This window comes from Acomys russatus, chromosome 22 (genome assembly GCF_903995435.1).
Source record: "Acomys russatus chromosome 22, mAcoRus1.1, whole genome shotgun sequence".
Classification (NCBI taxonomy): domain Eukaryota; kingdom Metazoa; phylum Chordata; class Mammalia; order Rodentia; family Muridae; genus Acomys; species Acomys russatus.
This window is the reverse complement of record NC_067158.1, coordinates 10,163,344-10,178,674: the sequence shown is the minus strand read 5'-3', so window position 1 is coordinate 10,178,674 and position 15,331 is coordinate 10,163,344. Positions and strand designations below refer to the sequence as shown.

General features: G+C 48.3%; 1 protein-coding gene across 2 annotated transcripts in view; it reads left to right on the top strand.

Annotated features, from left to right (window-relative positions):
- Nucleotides 1-12,557: 12,557 nt before the first annotated feature.
- Nucleotides 12,558-15,331, top strand: part of Osbp2 (oxysterol binding protein 2) — a 154,131-nt gene continuing 151,357 nt past the window's right edge. For both annotated transcript variants that reach the window (XM_051165173.1, XM_051165172.1), the window contains exon 1: nucleotides 12,558-13,216. In XM_051165173.1, the coding sequence (XP_051021130.1) occupies nucleotides 12,582-13,216 (635 nt within the window). In that variant the 5' untranslated portion in view covers nucleotides 12,558-12,581. The remainder of the gene's footprint in view (nucleotides 13,217-15,331) is intronic.

The following is a 15,331-nucleotide window of genomic DNA, read 5'->3' as shown; positions in this document are numbered from 1 at the left end:
GAACTCACAGAGATCTGCCTGCCTCTCCCTCCCAAGTGCTGGGATTAAAGGCACGCGCCACCACTGCTCGCCTTTTTGAACTTTTGATCTTCCTGCCTATGGAGGCACAGAATTACAAGTGTGAGCCACCACACCTGGTTTATGTGGTGCTGGGGATCAAATATAAAGCATGCTAGGCATGTGACATTCCAGTGGAACCCGAGCCCTCACCCTTGGCCCAGCCCTTAGTGGGCCAGAAGGTGTTACACAGCATCACATTCGGAGCCAGATCCAGCTGTTGGCTCTGGAAGTCAGCAGTGCTGTGTGGGTTGAACCCACAGAGCCAGGGAAGAGCGTGGTCCAGGACCTGCTGCCCTTCCACGAATATATCTCTGCTCCTTGTCACTGGTCTTTGCACTTCCTTTTACTTCTCAGGGCCAGAGCTGTGGCACGGGGCTTTGTACACATAAAGTCCGCAAATGCCAGCCAAGTGTCAGGCAGCAGACCCAGATATAGATAGCAGCATGTAGGGTGGGTTTTACTTCATCACTTCTCAGGGGGATTTTTGGCAGGAGTTCTTGAGCTGGTCTGCTCACTGGGAGCATTTCCGAAGGTTCTGTGACCGAGTCCCTGCAAGCCAATGAGCACCTCACTCTCATAAAATTTAGGTGGTTATCCAAAGTGCTTCACTGTGGGGGCAGCGAATTCAGGCTTTAGGCAGCCACAGCCCAACTGCACACACACACACACACCCCTGCCAGGAGGGACATCCCCTCTCTGGGGAAACTGTTGCCTAACATGGGTATACGGCTTGTTCATGAGCTCTCTGTCCTCTGCCAAGGAGGATGTTGTCAGGGAGATCAGTGACATGCCAGGTGCTGACAGTGCTTGTGACACCCAGCGATGGCTGGAGGAAATGCTGCTTGGCCATCTCTATCACAGAGGCTGCTCAGTATCAGCTGGAGTGTGGCTGAAAGGACAGCCACCCCGGCTGTGAGATCCCTGCATGCTCCCACAATTACATCACCAAGAAAGTGTGCAGCGTGTTGGCTTTCCCACCCAGCAACCTTTGTCTTTAGTGGCCTTGATTCACACAGTGCTGTTGTAGTCAGCTTCTGATGCAGCTATACCTGGCTGCATAGCAGAATCACGGCAGGGACAATGTGAGGGAATCCTCCCCAGAGATGATGATGATGATGATGGCGGCGGCGGCGGTGGTGGTGGTGGTGATGATGATTTTGAGATAGGGTCTCTCTATGCAGCCCTGGCTGATCTGGATCTCCCACTGCAGACCGGGTGGCCTCAAACTCACAAAGATTTGCCTGCTTCTGCTTCCTGATTCTTGGATTAAAGGTGTATGCCACCATGTCTGGCTCTCCAGGTTACTGGAAACCTAGGCAGCTCCCTCCCCTCCTCCCCTCCCTCCTGGCTCTTCTGGACTGGCTTTGTACCTTGAACTCACAGCGATCTACCTGCCTCTGCCTCCCAAGTGCTGGGATTAAAGGCATGTGCCTTGTTTTTAATAGCTGAGTAGTATTCCATAGTGTATATGTACCACAGTTTCTTTATCCATTCTTCTACTGAGGGACACTTAGGCTGTTTCCATGTTCTGGCTATTATGAATAAGGCTGCTATGAACATGGTTGAGCAAATTTTCTTATTGTGTGCTGGAGCATCTTCTGGGTATATTCCAAGGAGTGGAATAGCTGGGTCTTGAGGAAGCCCTATTCCTATTTTTCTCAGATAGCACCAGATAGATTTCCAAAGTGGCTGTACTAGTTTGCATTCCCAACAAGGAATTCCCGAAATTTGTGGATAAATCGATTGAGCTAGAAATGATCATAATGAGTGAGTTAACCCAGAAGCAGAAAGAATCAAATGGTATATACTCATTTATATCTGCATACTAGCCCAAGGGGCATGTCCCACGAAAGCCTTCACTTACCAGGAAACTGGGACAGAGGGGAGGACAGCCTATTGGGACTCTAAATGAGAGAAGCATGGGAGAATAGCAAAGTAGAAGGATCCAAAGGGTACTAGAAACCTACAAGTAGAACATTATGATAGGCAGATTTGGGCCCAGGGGTCCCGCTCAAACTAAGTCACCAGCCAAGGACAATACAGGCGGTAAACTTTAAACCCCTACCCAGATCTAGCCAATGGTCAGAACATTCTCCACAGTTGAGTGGAGAGTGGGATATGACTTTCTCACGTACTCTGGTGCCTCACATTTGACCATGTCCCCTAGAGGGGGAGACCTGGTGGCACTCAGAGGAAGGACAGCAGGTTGCCAAGAAGAGACTTGATACCCTATGAGCATATACAGGGGGAGGTAATCCCCCTCAGGAACAGTCATAGGGGAGGGAAATAATGGGAAAATGGGAGGGAGGGAAGAATGGGAGGATACAAGGGATGGGATAAACATTGAGAGGTAACAAGAATAAATTAATAAAAAAAAAAAATAAATAAAAATAAAGGTATGTGCCACCATGCCCAGCCAAGGCCTGCTTTTTTGTTTTGTTTTGGTTTGGTTTTGGTTTTGGTTTTTTGTTTTTTTGAGACAGGTGTCTCTGTATAGCCTTGGCTGTCCTGGACTCACTTTGTAGACCAGGCTGGCCTTGAACTCACAGTTACCCGCCTGCCTCTGTCTCCTAGTGCTGGGGTTAAAGGTGTGCGCCACCAAGCCCGGCCCCTAAGCCCTGCTCTTTACCATGGAGAACCACTAGAACAGCTGGCTCAGGCATTGTCATTTACCCCATTTAGTTGTCCTTCCTAGGAGCTGAGAATAATGATGCAATGTGAGGCTGTGTGTGTGTGTGTGTGTGTGTGTGTAAGAGAGACAGAGACTCATGCTAATGTCTCAGCTGGCCTAGACCTCACACACAAAGCAATCCTCCTGTGTCAGCTTCATGAGTACTAGGATTGAGTGAATGAGACTTGTACCATGACTTCAATATAAGGTTTTAGAAATCCAAGTAATGAAAGTGTCAAAATTCACAGAAAATGCCAACCCGCCCACTTCAGAGGTCTTCATACAAACAGGTAAGCAGGCAGGGGTTTGTGGAAGTGACACGTCTAACCCCAGGATTCAGGAGGCTGGGGTGGAGGAAAGTAAAGCCAATGTGAGCTATATAGAAAGTTCTAGGTTATCCTAGGCTAAGTAGAAAGTGGGGAGAGAGAGAGGGAGGAGGGAAGGAGGGAGTGGGAGTGAGGGGGCACAACATTGGTGGCACCAGAGAGCCGCTGTCTCTTCCAGTGCTGTCATAGTACCCTGGGACAGGCCACCAGGATGGACTGGAGAGTTGATGCACATCTCAGCAGGCACACACTGCAGAGCAACACCACTCAGCTCATGGCCGTGGGGGGGGGGGGGGGGGGGGGGGGGGGGGGCAGAAAGGGAAGAGGATACACGCAGAAGGTGTCACCTTGCTGCTTCAGGCCATACTTTCAGTATCCCAGTGCTTCCCTAACCTCTTAAAGATTTCACCACCTCCCAACTGCACCTCTTTGTAGACCAAACTCTTACGACATTTTGGGCTTTGATGGGTCCTTAAGACCTGCCTCTAGGCATTTCTTGGCTCCTCATGATATGTGGGGGCAGAAGCTGTGAGTGGAGCCTTTCCCTGGCAACAAGGCCTCTCACGATTGCCTGTGGAATAAAGGAAATTAAAAAGAAAGCAAAATCTTCTGCAATTACACAATTCTATTGTTGCCCTATTGGTGCTGTTGCTTGGAGCACTTTCTATATTCTACCTGCCATACGGTCAATTCCCCAATGGACTCTCTTACCATAACTTACTTGTATGGAGAAGATTTTCATTAAGGCAATGCTTTCTGGGTGCTCAACTCTAACCAAGCGAGGATGGAGGGATGGGTCAGTGGGAAAAAGCACTTGCTATCTTCCAGAGGACTGGAGTTTGGTTCCCAGCACCCACATCTGTCTGGTGTCTTGTGACTCACAACCACCTGTGATTCCAGCTCCAAGGGATTCAGTGCTTCTGACTTGCTGGGCAACTGCATCTGTGTGCGCACACTGCCCCCCCAACACCCTCCCCCACCCGCCACACTTTAAAATAGTATTAAGCTAAAAATACGTACTAGATGTTTCTGTTGTTATTGAAGGTCAGGGAACAAAATGGACTCAGATTCTTTGCTGTTGCCGTGTTTACTGGACAGTCCCTAGGAAATAAGCCAGGTGTAGGCCCTCGGTTATGGTGGCTGGGGTCCTGCATCTGAAGGCTTTGGGTACGTAAGGAAACGTCTGCTTACCATTTGCTCCTGTCAGTCAACCCACTGGCTGAGGGAGGCACTGCCTGTGGCTGCATCAGGGAACTCGGTGTATCTGCGGTGTGTGGGCTCTGCAGCCATCTGGGTGGATGGTTCTGAGTGGGAATCCCAGCTCTGACTTGTATAAGACAGTTCCACCCCTCAAAGCTTCATCTGCGTCTGGAAATTGAGAATAATTACAGTGTGATCGCCCTTTAGCATTCTCAGTGCTTGGTTCCATTGGTATAAAAAGCCCATGAACACTCAGATCCCTACTAAAAGATGCCATTGAAGAATATAAGCTATACAGTTCCTCGTGTGTGTGTCTGGAGAAATCAAGCTTGGGGCCTCAAGCACCATCATCAAAGGTTGCACCTCTGAGCTCTACCCACAACCCCTCCTGTGTGCTTTAACTCTCCCCTGGATGACATACAAGTGCAATGCAGCATAAATGCCACATAAAACAGCTGCTATTTGCATTGTGGGTAGAAAAAATACTAATTTTTTTCAAAGTTGAGGCTTAACCAAATATTATTTTAATAGTTCTTTCTTTGTAAAATTTTTCAATGCTCTGTTTTTATTTTATGTGCATTGGTGTTTTGCCTGTATGTGTGTCTGGGTGAGGGTGTCAAATTCTTCAGAACGGGAGATACAAAGAGTTGGGAGCCACCATGTGTGTGCTAGGATTTGAAGCTAGGTCCTCTAGAAGAATAGCCAGTGCTTAACCACTGAGGCATCTCTCCAGCACCTATTTCATTAAAAAAAAAAAAAAAAAAAAAAATTTATTATTATGTATACAGTGTTATCGTCTTGTACACCTGAAGGCCAGAAGAGGGCATCAGGTTACATTATGGATGTCTGTGAGCCACCATGTGGTTGCCGAGAATTGAACTCAGGACCTTTGGAAGAACAGGTGGTGCTCTTAACCACTGAGCCACCTCTCCAGCCCTATTTCATTATTTTAAATTAATTGTTTGTGTGGATGCATGCCTGTGTGAGTGCATGCAGATGCCCGGGCCAGGAGGGAAGCCAGAGCTGCCAGTGTTGGTGAGATGTTTGGCTTGTTGCACACCTGCCAGTTAAAATCATGGTTGAGCAGTCCCTGCTCCCAACAGCTGAGCCGCATCTCCAGCCCCACCTGAGCAAGTTTTCAAAGCATTTTCAATCTGCAGTGTACGATTCCTCTGAGTCACTAAGCAGCGCGTTTGTCCTTTCTGGGCCACGGTAGACCTCTTTCCTCATATCCAGTTAACGTCTAAATATGTATCTCTATTCTCTAAGGCCTTGGGATCCTCTCAGTCAGTAATGACTATGATGGGTTCCTGGAATGCCTAACCAAACTTTTCTCAGGACATACTAGTGGCAAAGACCGTTGGCTCTACAGGCGCAAGGAGGACTCGGGGCCTGAGTTCTGTGCAAATGAGAAGGTAGGGGTGGGGTGTGAACTGGCCTTAGTTCCTCCCCCTGCAGGTTGAATCCCTCAAATTCTCAGGTCAAGGAGTTGGGTTTTTTTTTGGGGGGTGGCATTGTTTTTTGTTTGTTTGTTTTGTTCTTTCAAGACAGGGTTTCTCTGTGTGTCTCCCATCTTCCCTGAGACCCCTACTGAAGTAAAAATATAGAGGCTAAGTGGCCGTGAGAAGAGGAAAAATATAGAAGGTGGTTTCAGTACCTTTTTGTTACTGCTCATTTTTTATGTTTTAAGTTGGATTTTGCTATGTAGCTCTGGTTGGCCTGGTACTTGGTAGCCCAGGCTGGCCAAACTTTTACAACAATCCTCCTGCCTCAGCCTCCAAAGTGTTAGGAGTTTAGGCACAGGCCACCACACCCACCAGATTGTATCACTTAAACTGGCCTGTGATCCCACATGTGTGTTGCTTCCTTACTTATGTTCCATTGCTGTAATAAAATGCCAGAGACAAATCTATGGAGAGAGAAGTTCTGTTTGGCTCAGCTATCATCAGGCAGAACCGTGCCTGGGGCCTGTATCCAGGCAACATACCATGGGAGGAATGGCATGGGGGACCAGTCACTCACCTCATGGTGGCTGGGAAGAGAGTAGAGGGGCTGGATTTCCCCCTACACACTCAAGGGAATTTCCCCAGTGACAGCAAACTTCCTACTGGACTTTGAGGTTCATCTACCTCCTAATAGCACCAAGCTAAGGAAACAGCCTGAAACACCCAGACCGTTGCTGTAGCGTCACAGACAAGCTATAGACTTATTTTTTTGTCACACACATATACATGTATATACATATGTGTGTTTGTGTATGACACTCACACACATATTTTTTCCTACCTGGAATATGATCACATACAACTGTAGTCGATATAAACATGTTTTTATTTTGATCCCAAGTGTGGGATGGGGAACAGACTTGTGAGAGATCAGGTGATGTTTATCCACTAGAAGATAAACCTGGCCAGGTGTGGTGGCACACACCTTTAATCCAAGCACTTGGGAGGCAGAGGCAGGTGGATTGATGTGAGTTCGAGGCCAGCCTGGTCTACAAAGCTAGTCCAGGATACAGCCAAGGATGCACAGAGAAACCCTGTCTCAAAAAACAAACAAACAAACAAAAAGAAGACAAACCACCTTGTGCGGGAGCTTGGTTTTTGCCAGCTGAAACACATCTTAGTACAGACTCTGAGAGGATATGTGTACACACACACACACACACACACACACACACATGCTCAAAACAGGAGGCTCAGGCTTTTTGAGTCTTGCTATTGTTTGGCTGTTCATCGATGCACTTTGAGACGCTCCTAGAGAGAATGCTTCGGGGCTTCAGGTTCTGGCTGCTGTTCCAGGTTCCAGCCCCAACTTTGGTGGAATTGCTGGTCTGCTGAAATCATGCCGACTACACCAGGGGAATTGCTCCCAGGAACTGAGTCCAGAAAGGTCTATTTCTGTTCCCATGAACCTCTTTTCTCTTCTATCTAGGGTAGGTGGGTTAGAGGGGAGGTCTAAGCATTGAAGAGCCTCAGGTAAGGTTTGGAAAAGGTCGAAGCCTACATACCACCTAGAGTGGGAATATCTCCTCCAGACTATTGTCTACCTTTTTCTATAAAAAATGTAAAGAAAAAAAAAAAAAATTTTTTTTTTTTTTTCACAGGAAGGATCACTGTGAGTCCGAGGCCAGCCTGGTCTATAAAGTGAGTCCAGGACAGCCAAGGCTACACAAAGAAACCCTGTCTCTAAAAACAAAACAATTTTTTGGTGGGTGGGGGCCTGTGCCTTTAATCTTAGCATTTGAGGGGCTGAGTCAGGCAGATCTCTCAGTTTGAGGCCAGCCTGGTCTTCAGAGTGAGTTCCAGGACAGCCAGGGTGACACAGAGAAGCTTCAAAACAACAACAAAAATCTAAATTTTATTTATTTGTATTTTTTTATTTTTTGGCTTTTCAAGACAGGGTTTCTCTGTGTAGCCTTGGTTGGTCTGGACTCTCTTTGTAGAACAGGCTGGCCTTGAAATCCCAGAGATCCACCTGCCTCTGCCTCCCCTAGTGCTGGGATTAAAGGTGTGTGCCACCATCCCTGACCCTATTATATATATATATATATATATATATATATATATATATATATATATATATATATATATATATGGATGTCTTGCCTACATCTATGTCTCTGCACTCATGAGTCCTTGGTGCCTGTGTAGGCTGTAAGAAAGCATCAGATCCCTTGAACTGGAGTACAGAAGGTTGTGAGCTGCTGTGTGGGTGCTGAGAATGGAAACTTGGGTCATTTGAAAGCACAGTCTGTACTCTTAACCACTAAGCCATCTCTCCAGTATAGTTTTAAGAGGAAATACCAATCATTCTATTATACCAATAAAGACTCAGGAGCCAGATGCTGGAGTGAAACCTTGCTAGCTCAGAGAGGCAGAGAAACGCCCCGCTGACCTTCCTACTCAGCTCACATCCTAATGGAAAAGGCCCAAAGGCTCACTAGCTCAACTGACAACCCAGGAGGAAAAGGCAAAACAACAACAAAACAAAACAAACCCAAGGCTAAAGGCTTGCTAGCTCAAAGCTCAAATCCCCCCCCCTCCAAGCCAAAGGCCAAGATGCTCAAGAGCTCAAGAGCCCCTTCTGTTGCTACATCTGTCTTAAATACCCCTCAGCTCAAAGTTCTTCCTGCTCTTTAACCCCTGTCAGCTGGTTTATTGCTCCACCTCTTGGCCTAGGGTGAACTTTATTAAGTCTTGTGTTCAAAAAGCTCTTGAATTAAAGGTGTGTGCTAGGGCTCAACCAAGAAAAAGGATGTTTTTTTTTGTTTTTCAAGACAGGGTTTCTCTGTGTAGCCTTGGCTGTCCTAGACTTACTTTGTAGACCAGGCTGGCCTCGAACTCACAGCGATCCACCTGCCTCTGCCTCCCAAGTGCTGGGATTAAAAGCGTGCACCACTATGCCCAGCAAAGGCTACATAAATTTTGAAAAATAAACAGCAGTTATCCTTGGCTAGAATAGTCAGTCAGGATGGTGCCAATGCAAGGTTGACTAGGGCATTGTAGACGTTATATAAAGTTGTAGTGGCTGTTGTGCAAGGTTGCAGTTTTTAGATGCACCTCATTGTCAGACTCATGTGTACATCATAGCCCTTCCTGTTTGGCTTTCTACTTCTACTTTTGTTTTTGGATTTGGCACACATAGTTCCATTCTGATTCTGACACTATTTATACAATAGACATAGTAAAGCTAATAATAAAATAAACGTTTTACATTAGTCTAATTAGTCCTCCATATCAAAATATTACAGACTAGTGACTCAAAAAACAGAAATCCAAGAGAGCTGACCCTGGGGTCCTGAAGGCAGGACAGCTGTCCCTGTCCCTTACCTACTGTAGCATTTGAGAGAGTAGGTCCTGCACATTTTCTGGACAACACAGTAGAGCAGGCTCTGGGCATGGGGGTTGCAGGTGAGTCAGCCCAGAGAGTGTGAGTGCAGGAGAGCCAGCCCTGCCTCTTTCTACTCTGCTGTGTGGTGGTGTGGGTGAAGGAGAGATGCCCTCTTCCCCTCCCTCAGCCCTCATCTCAGATGGCAGGCAGGAGAGCTGGCCCTGTGCTATCCATGTGTCTCACTGGCTGCAGCCCCCAGGTGAGTGGGCCCTGCACCTCACCTGGGCAGCAGGGTAGAGCTGGCCTTGGTTGCAGAGGTTGCCAATGTGCTAGCCTTGACGGCGTGAAAGAGAGAGAGCCAGTGAGCTGACCAGCTCAGACACCTCTCAGGCCTGATCCAAGGCTTTGAATTAGCCCACCCCCAACATCTACCTCATTGATAAACTGCTGGAGTGCATGAAGGGGCCAGTCCTACAGATCCAAAACTATAGGATTCCATGCCACAGGGGCAACAATGGGACATCTGAGAGGAGTCTCAGTGACAATTCAATATTGATGGTGTAGCAGAAGCCAGAGGCCTCGAACCAGGGCAGTGACTCATTGCAATGGACACTGCAAGCAAAGAAACTGTAACACACTGCAACTTCCACAATAAGATTTTTTTCTCTCTGTTGGGCAGAGGAGGTTGCAAGGGTAGAGGGCGGGTATGAGGAGATGGGAAAATAAGTGGAATTGAGGTGCATGATGTAAAATTCACAAAGAACCAATAAAAAGTAAACACAAAACTACTCAGACAAAGCCAGGCGTGGTGGCGCACACCTTTAATCCCAGCACTCGGGAGGCAGAGGCAGGCAGATCACTGTGAGTTCGAGGCCAACCTGATCTACAAAGTGAGTCCAGGACAGCCAAGGCTACACAGTGAAACCCTGTCTCGAAAAACAAACAAAAACAAAAACAAACAAAAAACCTACTCAGACCATCATCATCATCATCATTATTATTTTATATTATTTATAGTTTTGGAAGGTAGGAAGTCCATGATCAAATGCTGACCTATAGGGTTTCTAGTGAGCGCCTACAGGGGCTGCTTTCTTTCAGTCTTTACATTGTGAGGACAGAGCAGGCTCTTTGGTGTCTCTAATTTTATTTTGGTTTTTCAAGACAAGGTTTCTCTTGTAGTCCTGGCTGTCCTGGACTTGCTTTGTAGACCAGGCTGGTGTCAAACTCACAGAGATCCGCCTGCCTCTGCCTCCCAAGTGCTGGGTAATTTTTTTTTTCTTAAACAGGGTCTCACGATGTTGCCTTTACTGGCCTGGAACACACAGAGATCTTCCTGCCTCTGCCTTCTGATACTGGTGTGAATGGTGTAGGCCACCATGCTTGGCCTTCTAGTGTCTCCTCTTATAAAAACACCAAGTCTACTGGGTTAGGGTCCCATCATATACCCTCACTTAACCTCAATTACTTGCTTACTTCAAATACAGTTATACTGAAGGTAAGATACGGATTTGGGGTACAGGTGTGTAAGTCAGCATGCCCTAAACTCTAATCTGTACTGAATATTGTTCAATTGTCCCCAAAATATAGTTTTATGCTTGTGTTATTTGAGTCAAGATCTGAACAAAATTCACACACTGCCTCTGGTTGAAGTGTCTTTTATAAATTGGTAATAGTTTGCCAGCTGTGATAGCACATTCTTATAATCCCAGAAGCTGGGACAGGAGGATCATGATTTGAAAATCAGATTGGGACAAGTCCCAAGGAAGTCTGGGCTATACTGTGCGGTTCTGTCTCAAGACAGAGCCAACAATGAAAACAACAACAACAAATATGATAACAGCTCATTTCCACCACTTTTCAAACTGTGAATATATTGAACAAACTGGTTACTTGGATGAACATTTTCTAGTATTTTGGGGGCAAATATTCCATGCAGCCAATGGCTGGCTGTGAAAATGTTCTTTTTTCAGCTTTAAGAATGTCTTGTGCAGCTGGGCGTGGTGGCACACGCCTTTTAATCCCAGCACTCGGGAGACAGAGGCAGGTGGATTGATGTGAGTTCAAGGCCAGCCTGATCTACAAAGTGAGTCCAGGACAGCCAAGGCTACACAGAGAAACCCTGTCTCAAAAAAACAAAAACAAAAACAAAAAAACCAACCCCTCCAAAAAGACATACAGTCTTACAATAAAGTTAATTTGTCAATTTTCAGCATAATGATGCAGTGATGCAGTGACTCCAACGCGACCTGTAAAGTGTTTTTTTTTTTTAATAACTTTAGAGACTTGTGGCTTTACTATATGGCTTTACAACCCGTTTGCGATAATCATTATTCTTGCTGATGCTCAAACTGTTTCGTTTGGACTGTAAATCACGTTTAAATGTGCTCCTGAGTTCTTTGAATAAAACAGAAAAACAGATGTCAAATGCAGCAGTCCTGAATGGCTCTTTGCTTTCTGGTATGACATCCAGGAACATATAAAAACCATGTACACACACACACACACACAGAGTGGGGAAAAAAATCTCCCTTATCCCCAGAAGCCCCAGTTTCTTTGGTATAAAGGGCATTCCTTGTAGTGGGGTGTGGGCCAGCTGTTCTGTGTCCTGCTTTTCTCTTGTCAATACGCTGAACTGTTTGTCATTTGTGGACAAGCTATTCTCCCTGATTTGGGGCTCTGTGTGTGCTGGTTTCTCCTTGAATGTCTTTCTTGTCTCTTCTGTGACTCTTCCGCCATTTTGGGAGAACTAATGACAGGCCTGTCAGCTTAGGGAGCTTGGCAATTTGTTTTAGGAGTTGAAACGTGTTGTTAAGAATTTATTACTTAGCTTCTCTCCCCGAGGGCTGCATAAACATCTGACACATGCATGCATAGTGGCTGCTTCCCAAGGGTGTCAACCTTGCTCTCATCTCCTGCTCTGGTCCCCTGACACAATAGACCACAGAGCTCTCTAGTTAATAACTCCCAATACTCACAGAGCATCTACTGTGCCAAAATGTGCCTCAAGATGCACCAGCTTATTATAAGCCTCTGAAGGAGACATTACCTTCATTATACAGATGAGCAAAAGGAAACTCATGGAGTGGCTACAATGTCCACAGATAGGGGTTGGGCCCTGTCTAGATTTCCTCGGACTGCCAGAGCTTGAACACGACCCACCCCCTGTGCAGTTCTGCTCAGCGAGTACACTGCGTGGCCTTCATTCAATCATTGTTGCCCCAGAGCCTGGCACTGGCAGGACAACAGACCCGGGTGGGCGACTGAGACGTGAAGTGCCTTTCACGTCACCTGCCCAGCTCTTGGTCCACGGTGTGATGCCTGAGCCGTGGAAGTACCCACGCGCACCCCGGGTCCCTGCCGCTCACGTGAGGGCCCCACCCGTCCCGCCCACTCCTCCACCGCCCCACCCTTCCCCTCCCTCCGAACAGGCCCCGCCCCCTCCCCAGCCCCGCCCCTAGTCCGTGCTCTGCCGAGCTCGGGTCCACAGCTCTATGGGGAAAGCGGCCGCTCTGAACCGAGGTGGCGGCTGCGCTGGCCGCTCCCGAGGGCTCTCGTCACTCTTCACGGTTGTGCCCTGCCTGTCCTGCCACACGGCGGCGCCGGGCATGAACTCGTCCACGTCCGGTTCAGGGCCGGAGCCAAAGCCTCAGCTACAGCCTGTGCAGGCACCAGAGCGGGAGTTGCTGTTGGAACAGGTGTGCCAGCCAGTTTTTGAGCCGGCGCCAAGATCTGAACCTGGGTCCCAGGCGACGTCTACGCCAGGGCCCTCATGGTATGGCCAGGAATCGGAACTACAGGGCTTGTGGCAGGGGTCAGAGGTGGGCCTAAGAGTAGGGGCTGGGCCCTTCACCAAAGCCACACCAGAGCAGCCGTCCCAGCTGGGGCCAACAGTGGGAAGCGTGCCCCTCGCTAAAACCGAGTTCAGGTCGGTGCCAAAGCCCCAGCCTCTTCTGCGATCAGGACAGCCGAAGACTTCTGTCGGGAGTCCAGTGTCAGGGACTGGTGCCCCAATGGTCTCACCACCTCTGGACAGCTACAAGGGCTGGCTCCTCAAGTGGACGAACTACCTGAAGGGCTACCAGCGCCGCTGGTTCGTGCTGGGCAATGGCCTGCTGTCCTACTACAGGTAAGGAAGTGCCGAGGTGGGACATCTGAGGTTGGAAGGTGGTGATGGCGGGGTCTCGACTGTGGGGGTGTCACTGCAACCCTTCTGAGATGTTTGGAAGCATGAACTCCCCGAGTAGGAATGCCTGGCAGCTGCCAAGGGTGGATGTGACCCGTGGACATAGCCTTCTGCAAGCTTGACTTTAAAGGGTGAGTGGGGAGATGGAGCGGACTAGATTCTTCGTTCCCCTCCCGTTTTGGTAGTTGTGGAGCCTGGGAGGATGGCCAAAGCCAGCCCCACAAAGCCCTTGCTGCTTCTGGCTCATTGCTTGCCTGGAGGGAGCCGGTTACTGAACCCATACATAGGATTCACTCTCGGGAAGGGCTGCCGTTCCCTCCTTAGGCAGCTTACTCAGTGTGTTTCCTACCTGCTGGTTGCCAGGCCTTAGGCTGGGGACTAGGCAACCCACAGATGTATCAGGCACAGTGTGTACCCTTTGAGGAGCCCAAGGTGACGATGTGGTTTTTGTGTGTGTGTGTGTGTGTGTGTGTGTGTGTGTGTGTGTGTGTGTAGAGCAGACAGTGGTTTCCTGTTACCTTTTTCAGTCTAGAAGAAGCCTGGGTTTCAGAGTTGCAGTTCAGCAGAGACATAGCTAACACTACCTCTGCCAACGCTGGCCAGAAGGGGGAACTTCCCTAAGGTTTCCTTCCCTTTCAACACTAGCTGTTTCCTGGGAGTTTTAAGCTTTGAGATCTCAGTGTTTACTCGAGCCCAGTGGTTCTCAAACTTAGTGGGGTTGCTGCAACAGTGTCTAGGCCTGCCACTGGGGCCCTCCTGAGGCAGGCCTGAGGAAAGGGCCGCAGGATGGCTTTTTCTAAAAGTTCCTGTGTGAGAATACAGTGCTGGTCCAGGGTCACACACCAGGAAGCTCTTCTTCACTGTTAGGCAGCGATCCTGCCATGCTGTTTGTCGGAGTGTGTGTCCCCCCGAGTCACTTTCCTCTGACACAAGGGTTTAGACTGTTCTTCGTGGCCCTTTGGAGATAAGATGCCTAGTTTCAGAGGCTAGTTAAGTGTGCTGTGGCTGAAGGTTTTTGTGCTCCACGGTTAATTGTGGCCCTTGCACTAAGGTGTGTATTTGTGGTGGTGGTGGTGGGGATGGTTACTGGCTGTGTTTACTTTCTAGTGGAGGAGAAAGCCAAGCTGAGTCTACATGTGCCCTGCTCATGTAGTGTCTTGGTGTCCTTTGACCCACTTGGCTATGACCTAGGACACACTGTCCTTACTGTTAGCATACCAAGCAACAGGGCATTCTTTCTAGATGGTATTCTCTCTCTTTTTCTTTGGTTTCTCTTTTTTCTTTTCTTTTCTTTTTTTTTGGGGGGGGCGGTTTCAAGACAAGGTTTCTTTGTGTTGTCTTGGCTGTCCTGGACTAACTTTGTAGACCAGGCTGGCCTTGAACTCACAGTGATCTGCCTGCCTCTGCCTCCCGAGTGCTGGAATTAAAGGCGTGCGCGCCACCACACCCGGCTTCCAAATGGTATTTTTAATCCACTTTTAACATACACTTAAGCTGTGCAACGGTTTTACCCAGATACGCAACGGCAATGACCTTGGTGAATTGTCAAGTTACTTTTCGTTTGGAGGCAAGGGCGCATGATGCGAGCTGCAGCCACGCACTCCATTTTGTGTTACAGCCACTCATTTCGTCCCTCTCTAGCTGTGGTGTGGGGTAGATTCTAATCTCCTCACACAAGGGGGTATTTTGGGGCTTGAGAGGAGGCCTGAGCTTTGCCCTCTGGTCACCTGCCCAGGGATTCTTGCTCCGGCCTTGCAGTTCTTCAGCGGCCTCACTGAAGCTCACTCTTCTAGAAGCTCGCGCGCTGAGAAATGTCAGTTTTGAGAAAAGCGTCCTGAACCGTGACGTTGGAGGCATGAGACTAAAGTGCCTGCTCCATGTCCATCCCGAAACACTCTGGATTCCAGCTTCTAGTTCAACTGTAGAGGTCAGGGTGGGACGTAGGACCTCCCCTCACACTAGTGTTTTGTTCGTAATTAGAAGAGCAAAGCTTTCCCTTGTTTCTTCCAACAACTGTGTGGAGCGTGGGCTTTCGCAGGTGATCTTAGGGTGCAGATT